This window comes from Falco biarmicus, chromosome 5 (genome assembly GCF_023638135.1).
Source record: "Falco biarmicus isolate bFalBia1 chromosome 5, bFalBia1.pri, whole genome shotgun sequence".
NCBI lineage: Eukaryota > Metazoa > Chordata > Aves > Falconiformes > Falconidae > Falco > Falco biarmicus.
This window is the reverse complement of record NC_079292.1, coordinates 80,062,545-80,075,834: the sequence shown is the minus strand read 5'-3', so window position 1 is coordinate 80,075,834 and position 13,290 is coordinate 80,062,545. Positions and strand designations below refer to the sequence as shown.

At 44.9% G+C, this 13,290-nt stretch overlaps 1 protein-coding gene across 2 annotated transcripts in view; it reads right to left on the bottom strand.

The window, feature by feature from the left end:
• The window catches only part of BORCS5 (BLOC-1 related complex subunit 5), a 78,214-nt gene that overhangs the window by 64,066 nt on the left and 858 nt on the right, over positions 1 to 13,290 (bottom strand). Inside the window, exons 1-2 of one of the 2 annotated variants that reach the window (XM_056341885.1) lie at positions 12,735 to 12,923; positions 12,031 to 12,174 (exon numbers count right to left, since the gene is read on the bottom strand). In XM_056341885.1, the coding sequence (XP_056197860.1) occupies positions 12,031 to 12,174; positions 12,735 to 12,792 (202 nt within the window). In that variant the 5' untranslated portion in view covers positions 12,793 to 12,923. Of the gene's footprint in view, positions 1 to 12,030; positions 12,175 to 12,734; positions 12,924 to 13,290 lie in introns of those variants that run through there. The other variant, XM_056341884.1, reaches the window with a different exon arrangement.

Genomic DNA, 13,290 nt, shown 5'->3' with positions numbered 1-13,290 from the left:
AACAGGTAAGCACAAAACCTCTAAGGATATTCTCATCTTCTGAACAACAAAGACCCTTGTGGATCTAGCTTAAGGGTGGGAGGGAGTTGGGAATATCAAGTCTAATGATCTTATTGAGCAACTTTCCACACTGTCTCCAGAACATGTGTATTACTGTTGAACTTCAAATATCAACCTCAGCACTCTAATATCTGAACTTGAACTATACAGAAATGCACATGATTTTGGAACAAAAATCTTCACTCTGCTCAAACCAACAGGAGCTTTGCCTTCAACTTCAAAGTCGCAATTTCACCCTGAACATCCGTTACTGAAACAAACCATTGCTTTACAGTGTGTACCTCTGCTCTGGCCCCTTCTCCTTGACTAACATAGCCCCTTCTCCGACCACTACCTCGGAATGATGTAGGCTTCCAAGTTTGAGTTGTACAATACACTGGCAGAGTGGTGCTTATGCACAACTACAACAGGCAGCAATTTCACTTCCTACCAAACATTACTACTAGAAATGTTGTTACTGTTGCAAATTGAAAAGCAGTATCTCCAGCAGATCACCTGCATCTCAGGATTCAACGTGTAATCTGCAATTGCGCATCTTCTGGTTTATGTATGCAAGGGTGCTGACAACTAAGCCATGCACACCATGACCAAGGGAGAATAGAGGAAATATTACAAAATTCAGTATGTCAAACCTCACTCTCCAAGACAAATGAACCACAAAACTCCTATTTTCCTTTTTGTTAAGCTGCCCCAAGAAAGGAATAGAGACAGATCAAATTTGATTCTAAACATCAAGGCTTTACAACAATGAGCTTGCTGACCTGTGCATTATTGCTTGGTTTTCAATCTCATCTTACACACACAGAGAGAACACGGCTAAGCTCCCACCAGACTGCTTTTATAATAAAGGTTTAGGGCTTGAGCAGACTTTTTTTTCAGTTCTACCTTAATAATCTTTTAATCTTTACATAATTTTAGTGAGTCAAACTCTTCATTAGAAAAGGGAGGCATTATCTACACATGACTTCTGGAATCTACTTTTTATTCTGCTAACAGTGTCTGGGTAGGGAAATAAAGCCAAGAGTAGATGTGATGTGTGAATGATGTGATGTTTTAGAAAGTGCAGTTAACTGCAGAAAGGCAGTAGATACAGAAGTATCATCTCATCCTTTACCATGATGATAGCAACGGAACTGAATCAGCATCCACAGAGGGGGAAAAAAAAATTTTAAAAAATCAAGAATTGGGACTTAGGGTGTAATAAGTTACACTGTGCCTGTTGGTTAATCACAGTCTTCCTCAATAAATTGACTGTCCTAAAACCAAATAATCTTCTGGACTTGGATAAACTTATTAACTCCTATAAAGCCTAAGATCAATCAGAAACATTCATTTTTCAAAAGCAATGCATTGCAACACTGCTGCTGGTCTAGCAGCAAGACATGAACATTCCAGGAACAGCTGCTAGTCAAGCAAAATAACATTAACAGGGGGCCAAGCAGCATCACAAGTAGTAAACTATACATGTACAATTTATATGTACAGAAAATACATACTATATATACATCTTTTGTAGGCATAGTATATACATACTATATATAGCATGTACGTATAGTGTATGCACACACACACACACATATACATAAATATCTTTTAAAGCGAACAGTGTTCAAAGTTAAGGCATATATTGGCTCAGTACTGGGTGGGGAATGAGGCTTAAACAACATAGTGCACTTGACTGATACTTTCTGTCAGTCTGCCACATGCCCACTGGGAAGTATAGAGCTCACTGGTCTTTGCTGGGAAGGCACCTGGAAGAAATTATGTCAAGCAACAGGACTCTAGAATAGGGACTTTGGGCCAAACTACTTTCAGGTTGGTTTGGGGTTATTTTTGAGGACAGAGGTGGGAATTGTAAGGATGCAGTGAATAGTTCATAAGCATTTTAGACTTCCTTCCTGCTTTCTATTGACAGCCTCACTGATTCCTAATGGCAGACCTGTCCTGCAGGTAACCACAAAGTGATCTTTGGCATGTCTAACTCATTTTCTTCTTACAATCTATTTTAGATCTTCAACACCAGAAGACAGGGAAGTAAGACTTCTCCACAACTGAAGTGACCACTGATAATCATAACAGAGAAATCTGTTAAACACAGAGAGATTCCTCATTAAAGTGCTGTTTCAAATACATAATTACCATTCACCATTTCCTCCGAGATAGTAGGAATTTCTCATTATGAAAAGTCAGGTATTTTGTTTCAGCATCCACAGCCTTTTCCTGTGCATCATCTGAACACATCATTGCCATAGTAACCAGACACTAAAATTTTCTGTCCACATGTCAGTTTCCCTCAGGAACTCAGTCACAGTCACCACTCCAAGGTCCCATCCCTTCCCTGATCATCAGATGCTTCAGTCCCTGCATGACAGACACATCCCAGACACAAACCTCTCACTCCTCTGCATCTGAGTGTCCAACACATAACACAGCAGTTCCTATCCAGTAAACGCAAATACTTCCCTATATTAATGGCTGGAAGCATACCGCAAAGGTGAAAGGAGCAGTAGGTATCACAGGGGCCAGCTAAAGAGTGAACCAAACTAACGGTACCAGGAGGGAGTTTCCATTAGGTCCCATTGTCTTCCTCAAATGCCACCCAGCCTACAGAGGGGAAACTTAATTTACAGACTTTAGTCCACTCATTAAAACTGCTGCAATATTGCTGTTTCTCCCTACTGAAGCTGTCTTGGAAAGGAATCCCTTCAAATACCTATCTCTATAAATACACATACACACACTCATGTGTATATATATCCTACTCACATTTCTCACAGGAATGTTTCTTTGCATGCATTTTTCATTGATATCAAACATCAGGTTCCAGCAGAAAGACATACATGAGAGAAAGATACCCACAGACACATCAAACAGGAAAGCAGCAAGAGAAATTTCACTGGTATTTCAGCCACAGTCTCAATCAAGTCTTATGAGCAAGTCTTAACTTACAAGCAAGACAACAAAAGTATAGAAATGTGAAGGAGAGAGGGAGAAGAAAAAGATAATGCATCCACATTTAGATGCTAAAGTTCTTCAAGAACTAAAAAAAGAAAAAAATAATAAAAAAGAGATGTTCTGCAAGTGCTTTCCCATCATGTTTATCCTTGTTCTAGAAAGATTTATTGGCGACACTACAGTAGAGCACACTAGCTTCTATACCTTATCGGTCAGATGTATCTGATTCGCAATCTCCTCTTGGCATAAAGACATCGCACCTTCCGTAAACACTTCCAATTACACTATATATTTTGGATATTATAAGTAATTATTTTCATTTTACTTTAACCAGTTAATAGTGATTTCAAGCTACAGTGGCCAACATTGCAGGTACTCCTCATCAAAGCGTGTGGCAAATCTATAAGCCAGGACATGGTTAACTCCTCACCACATGGTACTTTCTCCTAAGCGCATCTTCTAATGTATCCAAAGGGTAGCTGCACCTCAAGAGCCATACGGACCAGCTGGAGAGCTCTCTCACAGAAGCTCTGTGAAGGTAAAGGAAAGAGAATCTGCGGGCGACTTGTGATGACCACCAAATCTTAATTCACATGCAGCAAGATGATGGGGAGGAGCCATACATGGCTGAGGAGGTACAGACAGGAGTCACAGCTATTAGGCTCAGCAGAAACTGGAACTCAATGGTACTCATCCAGGAAAGAGAAGGCCAGGCTGATCATCAAAGTACATATGCTCACACTCATTCTGTTCACCTGCTAATACACAAATTACACCACACAGCGTAGAACAACTTGCAAAGGTACAGCGGGGAAAAGGCAGACAACTGAGTATCCGCAGTCCCTAATACTCTCCCAACTAGTGTTGAGCATATTGTTTGGACACCTAATTGCAGACTCAAATCCTCTCACACACAAAACTGACTTAGTCCAAGACTCCAAGTAGTCAACAAAACACTGAGGAATACACGGAAATAGAGCACCACCATCATCATCCTCTCCCCCAGATATCTTTTGAAAGGAAAGCTCCTTTCCTCAAAACTAAGGCATCTCTTAGGCTCTATTTTCAGGTGCTGTTTCAAGTCATAGAACCAAAATGGAGAGAGAGCTCTCTGTAATACAGAATACTCATCCACAAGCCTAAAAAAAAAAAACCAAACCACCAGAAAACCCCAAACCAAACAAGAAACAACCAACCAAAAAAACCCCACACCCAAACCCAACCAACCACTGAAACTAATAGGCAGATGTACACTCACATTAACATTCTTGGTACTTCTTTCTGCCTAACACGTTCATTTTCACAGACCTTGTTATAAGCACTAAGCATGAGGTCCATCCAACGAACCTGGACACTGCAAATTCTGTTAGAGCCCTATACCCTCATCAGTACTGTTAGTGTTGCAATAAGGAGATCCTCCTTGTAAGGCATAGGGGCAGAATTAGGCTGAAGAATCGCAAAGTGTAGAGAATTATAGGAACAAAATTCACTAATATTTAGCTATTAGCTAAACTCTACATCATAAATGGAAGTAGTAGTATAGAGTGAGGTAAGGGAAAGAAAAGCACAAGTCAGTTGGCAGAAATCAGTGAGATGTGACAAAATCTACTGCTTTCAAGGCAATAAACTCTAAATATCCATCCTTCTTCTATACGCTAAGCCAGAAAGAGAAATACATTGCTATTTTTCAGACAAGTAGTTTTCCTGCCTGAAATGTAACCTCATTTTTAAAGCTACAAAGGTATAAACAATCCTTTCAAGCTGCCCAACACAAGCTTACATTCTGCTGTAACTGGAGGACAACTGAAGGTTGGCACAGCATCAGTATGGCAACACAATTTTCACCACTGTTCTCTGTCACAGAAGATATTTCCCACCATCTCCCTATGCTTCTCCGCTGAAGATGTGCACCAGCTATAATAAAAATACCACTGCCAACCTTTCACTTTAAACCATATTGAGACAAAAAGGACGCTCCTTATGCTGGACCTATATTTCAAGACTCTTTCTGCCATGTAACTTTGGTTTCCTTCTTACACTTCTGCTAGGTAAACCCTAACCTCTCTAGAGTAAATGCCTCATCCTTTTCTTTGTGAAATACCTCTCTTGATAAATAATGAAGCAAAGTAAACATGGATAATGGGAGGCATAGTAAGGAAAGATCTCACTGGGTTAACAATAATGTATTCATTTGCTTCTAATTCATACCTGACAGATCTTTGCTTAACGTGGCCTTAAAAGCATTAAGGACAGAAATGCCGCAACCTTACCAAGCAACCTCTTCCCATGCTTTGCTATTCTTCCAGAAACAGCAGCAGTATTTGTAGGACAAGAATCCAGTTAATATTGGGCTAGTGGATGCTAACAAGCTGCACGCAATATCCTCCATATCACAAGATGTACACCATATATGTTTGACAGACAAAGGAACGGAGTGCACCACAAGTAACTTGCCACAGGTCTGCAGAGAAGCCACCTCTCACCCACGGGATATGCCTGGGAATGCAGGTGAGCCTTGAACCAAGAGCCTCGGCAACCCCTCACTAATTTCATTTCCCTCAGTGCTGGGAGTTCTTCTGACAGAAGACACGCTGCATACGATGGCAGATGCGATCTGCAGTCTCGGCACATGACCCATACCTGAACTGTTCATAAGCCATGGTCTCCAGTCACGTCCCAGCTGCCTAACCCACAGAAACGTGTTCCTGGCCCTCAAGGGAACTTGCACACAACAAACCAAAGACTGTCAGACAGACTAAATAAAAAGAACAGTATCATCACATTGTTGTGCAGTAGGCCAAGCAGGCATCAGCAACAGCTTCAACAATTCAATATCCAGCATTAAAATGATTTTTAAAGTTTAATTAAGATTTCCTCTGTAGATAATTCTGAGCACATGACAGTGCTGCTGAATTATCTCTAAATAACCACAAGCCCATATCCAGTGAACTTGTGGTACCACTTACGCTTCCAATGGATGCTACCACCATATTGGCAACCACTTCCCCCAAACAGGGAAAGGACAAGGAAAATGGCAGCACAAAAGAATTGCCAGTATTTACAGGGGACTAGTTACCAAAAGTTTGTTTCAAGTTCTGCAGGTGTTGTTGTCATTGCAGGTTAAGCGTAAAGTACAAGACCCACCGAGAGGAAGGTGACAGTCCCCCCCGCAGCACTGCCACCCAGGGAGCAGCCCAGCAGACCACAGCACATGCCTTCAAACCAAAGGCAGCAAAATGGCACTTGCTGTCAGCTGAGGAAGAGTCAGAGAGCATCTGCCCAGCACACAGCACTGACTGCAGTTTTCATAAGGCATCTAAGTTACCATCTCGGAATGAATTTGTCTTCCTATTAGATTTTGAAAAAGACTGTATAAGCAGCAGCAGTGAGTCCATCACCTTGGAAAAGCCCAAAATATTAAAATAAGATGAAACAAAGCACAACTGCAGCACACAGCTGAGACAGAAGCCCCACATGCAGAACTAGTTTCCAGCCAAATGCAGACTCACCGTAAAGAGATGTCTTCAGAAGCCATTGTTTTGGCCAGACAACCCAGGCACAATCCCAGAAGCTGTTTAATCACATTTTACCAGCAGCAACTTCACAACCTACACCAGAGTCTCCTCTGTATGATACCATCACTAGACACAGATAGAACAGGCAACACTTGAGTGCTCAGAATTAGCTAATTCTTTCAATGCCGTTACCAATACAGTATCAAGATGCAATGAAGTCACCAGCCTTGAGCCAATTTAACAGGTTGCTACTGAAAAGGGGATCTAATGCCCTGGGCTCCTCCTTCACCACTGCTCCTGTCAATTATGAGACATCAACTCTAATAGTTGCTGACCTCTTCTGCAAGCCAACTCCAACCACTGACTCCACTCACAATGGAACCAACCAATAAAAGATAAGCCTTCTATGTCTTCTACCAAAATGCCCATCAAACACCAGAGCCGGAGCGACAGGGAGGACATGCCTACATGGCCAGAAACAAAAACAACACGGAGTAAGTCCCCTTTTCAACAGGGACAAGTTGCCAGCCTGGGCTGTCAATGAACTACTGTGCAGCAAACACAAAATTCAAGAAACTGAAAGTCATTCTTGAACTGGTATCCAAAACAAGAATATTTTCTCTTCCCATGCCTGTATGTTACTTGCATTTTTAACCTGGCACCAAACCAAACAATGCAACTTGAAAGTTACCATTTTCTATACAAGCCATGGGGCTACTAAAACACCTTCGTTTTCAGATGTTACAGAGGCATCTCCCAATAAAGTATAAAGACCATTCGCTAAGATGTTCCCTTTTGAAAAACCAGGTTAGAGTCTGCAAGTCTGTCAATAGACGCAAGTAGCCCAATAACGTTAACAGAACTGATCACCTGATTTGGAAATGACAAGAGGCACACTTCAAAATTAACAACTGATGAAGCTTGCCCAGCAGAAGCAGAAAGTCACTGCCTTTCTGGCAGCTTTTGTCAGCCAGTCAGGACACCTCAGACACTCACAATATCACCAGGGTGGCCAGAAGAACCATGAAACAAGATTGGAGAGCAAACTAATCACAAAATCCCCTGGGGACGGAAGGAGGCACAGCAACATTAAGAAGCTTCTGCTGCTCACACAGTGTCTTCACAATGAGACAGTAACTTCTGTTTCTTTTGCTTCTTCATGCTGAAGACCCTCTACCAGTACAGAATTCTAACTGTACGTCGGAAGATGTTTATTTCAATAAACAGCCTCCAAAGGACAAACAGAGCTTGTAAGAAGAACAGAGAGTTTTTACTAAGGCCTGTAGCAACAGGATGAGGGACAAAGGTTTTAAATGGAAAGAGGACAGGTTTAGATCAGACATAAGGAAGAATTTTAATTTTTATTTTTTATGATGAGGGTGGCACGACACTGGAACAGGGTACCCAGAGAAGTTGTGAATGCCTCATCATGAGGAGTGTTCACGGTCAAGTTGGACAGGACTTTGATGAACCTCGTCTAGTGAAAGATGTCCCTGCCATGGGCAAGGGGGTTGGACTAAATGATCTTTAAAGGTCGCTTCCAACCCAAACCATTCTGTGATTCTGTTCTACACTTCATTTCTTCCAAGTTTCTATTTTAGATACATACCTGGAAGAAGGATTGCTGCTTGGAAATCTTTTGGTCACCATCACAGACCAAACATTACAGACCAGTCCGCTTCTTTAATGTATTTTGCATCTTTTGTTTCCTTTTGTATCTTGAGTTTCCAAAACAGAGACAAACCTGACATTAAATATCACGGGAATTATCACCATCTTGGATTACTCAGAGAAGATGACTGATTTTATACACAGCTGGTAATGACTTCATGCTATGAACAGACCGCAAGGCCCAGGGACACTGAACAGACAGAAGCTTCATTTTGATGCAAATATCCTCAGGAAGCCACACAAAGGAAAGAAACAGCACATCACGTTTATTTCTGTATCACTTATAAAGAGGTCTCTACAGGAACACTAGCCACCAGGGAGAAGGCTGGAGACTTTCTCTGTTGCTCCCAGGAGTCTAGATTATAAATTTTCCTCCCACTTTAAAAAAATATTTTTTTTTTTTTTTACATTAACTCTTGTTTCATCAAACAGTGAAGTTCTCTGCTACCATTTCTACTAGAAGTTTTTTTCTGCATTCAGGGAAAAAAAAAAGTACGCATACACAATCTCTCTGTAACCAAATATAAAACAGTTTCTGGACAACAACAATCAGACACTTCACTCCCAGGTGTACACCCTAAGAGTTGTTCTCTTCTCCTCTCAATTTGAGTAGGATTGGGATTTGCTGTTTACAAATAGCAGTATAACAGGCTTTCTTAACCCCACCATACAGGGAGGACTCTCCCCGTTCTGTCCACATGAATAAAGCACCAGAGAAGATACTCCCTGCCATTAAAAAGAGACACAGCAGTCCTTGACTCACCATAGCAGATGCTACACAACCACTTCAAGACAGCAGCACTTACCCCAAACCGCTATGTCCAACAGGTTCAAACACTGGAATCAGCAGATGCTTATACGCTCACCTCTCAAACACTGCTTAGTATGCATACTCAGTAACCACGACACAACAAGGCAGCAAACATTACTCAGAAGGACCTTACACAGTCATAGCTGTAACTCTGAGGTGCAATTTTTGCTGTAGAAGTCAAGGAAAACCTAGTACAGAAAATGTAACAGACGTTACACCGGCATTTTCTTCCAAGTGAGAGCGTACAACGCTAAAGACCTCCAGCTTCACTGATCACAAGCTCAACTCAATATAGCTAGGAGAGATTAGTGCTTTTGCCTCTCAAGAACATGTAGTCCCCTTCACAAACATGTACTTCCCCAGCCCATTAATTTAACTATTAGGCTTCCTTTGAGACTTAAAAGCAAAATAAAGCCCCTTGGCTTTGCTCGGCCAAGGAGAAACTGGAAAGAACAATGAAGCCCACAAGAGCTATGAGTTCACCTCTTCAGCTCTCCAAGCTGGCAGGTCACAAAACACAAGTTTTTAGAATTAGCTCCTCAACAATCTATAGCATCCTTCTTCATCTATTCCAGGAACATGATCCTGCATGTGAAGAATACAGGTAAGAGTCCAGTCCAAAACAGAACAGCCTCTCGAGTGGGCCTGTGGCAGATCTGGGGTCTCTCAAGAGTCAACTCAGCAGCCTATGCTGCTTTTTGTGGTGAACACAAGCATCCCAGTCCTGTTGCTCAAGTAATGACAATTATTTATTTGAGGCTGAAAAAGCTGTTTCTAAGTGATTAAGCGCGCAATACTCTTCAGCAGTCACCAGATGTCACCACATCTCTGCAGACTCGGAGGGAAACTTAGCAGGCCAAGTGATGGAAATAGAAAAGAAGGGTTCTATCACACATACATAGCTTCAGGTCCAAAGACTAGAAAAAGCAACTCAGTGACCAAGATGATTACGCATCAAACAACTTAACGCATGCATGTTTAAAAGTTAAAGGACCTGGACTGCCAGCTAAGGTAGTGCCTTGCAACTTTCTATCTCAGCCACATGGCTGCTGCTATCTCTTCTTTCTCACTTCCCACCTGAAGCAGAGGTGGATGTATCCTTGCACCTCAAACACCCATACAGGAACACCACCTCTGAAAGCAATCACCAATCCTGCTTCCCAAGACTTCTACAGCTCTTGTGAAACTGAAGTTTGCTCACCACAGTTCGAGGCTGGGTGGAACTGAAACTCTTCGTCATTGCACTCTTACACGTACACAACAACCTTGGTGCCAGATGTTAATGCACCTTCTAAATTTGGTCTCTCACATTAAAACTTCCTTATTTCTTTCATGGATTTGGGTTCCAGCATTTACATTCCACACTGCCACTGGCAAGATCCCGGTTCTGCCTTTTGTATAAGGCAGGACTCAGGCAAAGAACATTCTGCTCACAGGTGATGATCCTGCCTGCTGCTGACATGAACACTGCACCAACATCAGCAATCTTACGATCCATTCTAAAATGGCACTGAAAGCGTCAGAAATAAATCAAACACAGGTTTCTAAATCACTTCCTGTAACATTTTAAAAAACACACAACACTAAGACTCTGCTTCATCAAAAGGGACTGCAGAACACGCACACACATGCACACCCTTCTTGGTCAAGGGGAACTGCAGCACCCGCCCCAAAAATATCCATGTTTGCTTTTCTCCAGTTTAGTGACCTCCCTGTCCTTCTGCTCCTTCTGCTGGAAACAGTATCAGTGCTGTGCACATCTAGCCTCCCCTATCCAGCAGTACCCAACAAAACGCCAAATATTTGGCCCGATGGGATACAATAGCACCCCCAAGTTCTAGTCACGTTCCAGGTCCTAATGCAGTAGATACACACACCCACAAAAGTGAAGAGTCTCTGTCCAGAAAGTGATGTTGTATATTACATCACCTCTAGTGATGCCTACAGGGCAAAGTGGCTGCTGTATCTTCTCAGCAGCCATGCATGAATCAGTGACACTCAGACCCGTAGTGTCTAAACTCTCAGCTGTACAAGACCCCATAATTTCTTCCAGGAACAGGGAGCGCTAAACATCCGAGCTCCTTCCTCTCTGTCATAGCAGGCCTAACAAGGCACGACCAAGTGTTGCAGCCAATGTACACATGCACAATAGGCCTTGCATTTAAAAAAAAAAACATAGGCTCACTGAGTGTCCACCACACAGCCCGTTCACACAGGTCTGCTGACCCACACTGTTCCAGGGAGAGGAGCCCAGGAGCAGGCCGCTATTACCAAATCAATTTGTGCAGGCTGCTCAGACATCTCCCTTCCTACGGGACTTTCAGATACGAAGGACACTGCACAGTCTCCACAAAAAAGAGGCAACTAGAAGCCAGGCCACAAAACACACAAAGAGTTTTTGGTAAACTGTAGGCTTGACAACTCTGATTTAAATCTTCACTTCTCTTTGAACAGAATAAAAGGAACAAAGAAAGAGTTCAGCAGAAAAAAAAAAGAAAAAAAGACTGGGAGGAAAAGAAGCTAAGAAAAAAAGACATGGTGGGAATTTAAGAAGTCCACTGATACAAAGAGATGTTGTCAACACAGGGCTTAAGGACCCATGCAAGCCTCAGCCTACTCCCCTGCCCCCTTCCCAAATGAGAGCAAAATCTGCTCTAGGTTGGAAACTCCTGCAAAGTACCTTGATTTCAAGCAACTGAACCCATGCACTGATAGCTATGACTCAGAGTAACACACGTGTTTTTAAGAGCCTAGAGCAAAACTGGAGATTGTGGTCCATTACACATTAGAATGTAGCATTGCATCTCTCACCAATACTGGTAGGGGCAAGATGGCATGCTTGGAGCTGTAGTGTCTTCACAGTAGAATGGTTTCACTGTGGAGAACATCACTAGCACCCCTCTAAACCAGTTCACCCACCGTTCAGAAGGCCGGCAATAATTATAACAGAAGAAAAGAAAGAAAGGTTTAAAACAAGAGGGGAAAGGCCTTTAAAGCAGAGGAAGGACAATCACTTACCTTTCAAAAGGGGCTGGAAAGTTGGAATTTCCTGCAGTTTTATGACATCTGGATCATTGCTGACATGCCGGGAGGATTGTGTTCCTGGGGCTACCACCACAATGTCGTCCATTTTTGCTCGTTGCTTGGCTGGCGATGGAGAGGCTGCAAAGATTTGTGATGAAAAAAAATCAGTCAGCAGACTCCATGAGAACTCAATTCTAACCAAACGCTGCTATGTTTAACGTCACACAGGCGCATTTTTTACAGTATAAACACATCACGGAGATCACTGAAGAACTGTGAGCTCCCTTCACACGCTCCCTCTTGGGAACACGGTATGCTCAGCAGAAATTATTCAGAATCAGGGAACAGCCGATCGTGCAACACCTGCACCACGGACACCCCCGCACCCCGGGCACTGCACCCCGCTCCCTCCCCACAACCCCGGCCCGGGCCCTGGGTGCACCCACCCCGCCGGCTCTGCCCCCGCCGCCCTCCCTGAGGCAGGGCCGGGCCGCCGCCGGCTGCTGCCCCGCACAGCGACAGCCGCTCCCTTCCCCGCAGCAGCAGCCGCCGCCCCTCGCCTCGGCGCCGCGCCGGGCCGCCGCAGAGCCACCCCTCCCCGGGCACCCCGGGAGCCCCGCTGCCGCGGCCCCCTCCCTCCCGGCCGCCCACAGCCGACCGGCGTCCCCCTCCCGCCTCGGGACGCGGCGGGCACAGACCTGAGGCGCTGGTCTCGCCCGGGCGGCTCTCGGCCTCCGCGCTCTGCTCCGCTCCCATGGCGGCGGCGCCGCCGGCCTCCGCCTCTCCCGGCTCCTGCAGCGCGGCGGGCAGCGCCGCTCCCGCGGCCGCCCCCGCCGCCCGCCCACGGGGCTTCCGGCTGCGCCGGCCGGCGTCTGCGCCCGGGTCACGGGCAGGCCCCGCCCGGCACGGCACGGCACGGCGCGGCGCGGCGGGCAGGCGGGGCTCCGGGTGGAGGCCGCGGCGCGGATGGTGCCTGCGGCGTCCCCGCGGGCTGCCGGCGCCTGGGCCCGGCCCTCCGGTCAGGCGGGAGCGGCGGCGAGCGCGCGCGGGGGCTCGGCGGGCAGAACAGCGCTGATTATTTTTTTAATTAGTCATATTAATTTTTCTGCCTTAAGGCAAACCCGCCAAACCGCAGGGTCTGCGTCCCAGCCTGCCCGGTCAAGTCGCCCCCGGCAGGGCCACGCCGCAGTCCCGCGCCTGGCTCGGCGGTGCCGCAGGCCCCCGCCCCCCGCCGAGGCAGGCACCGGGCAGGCG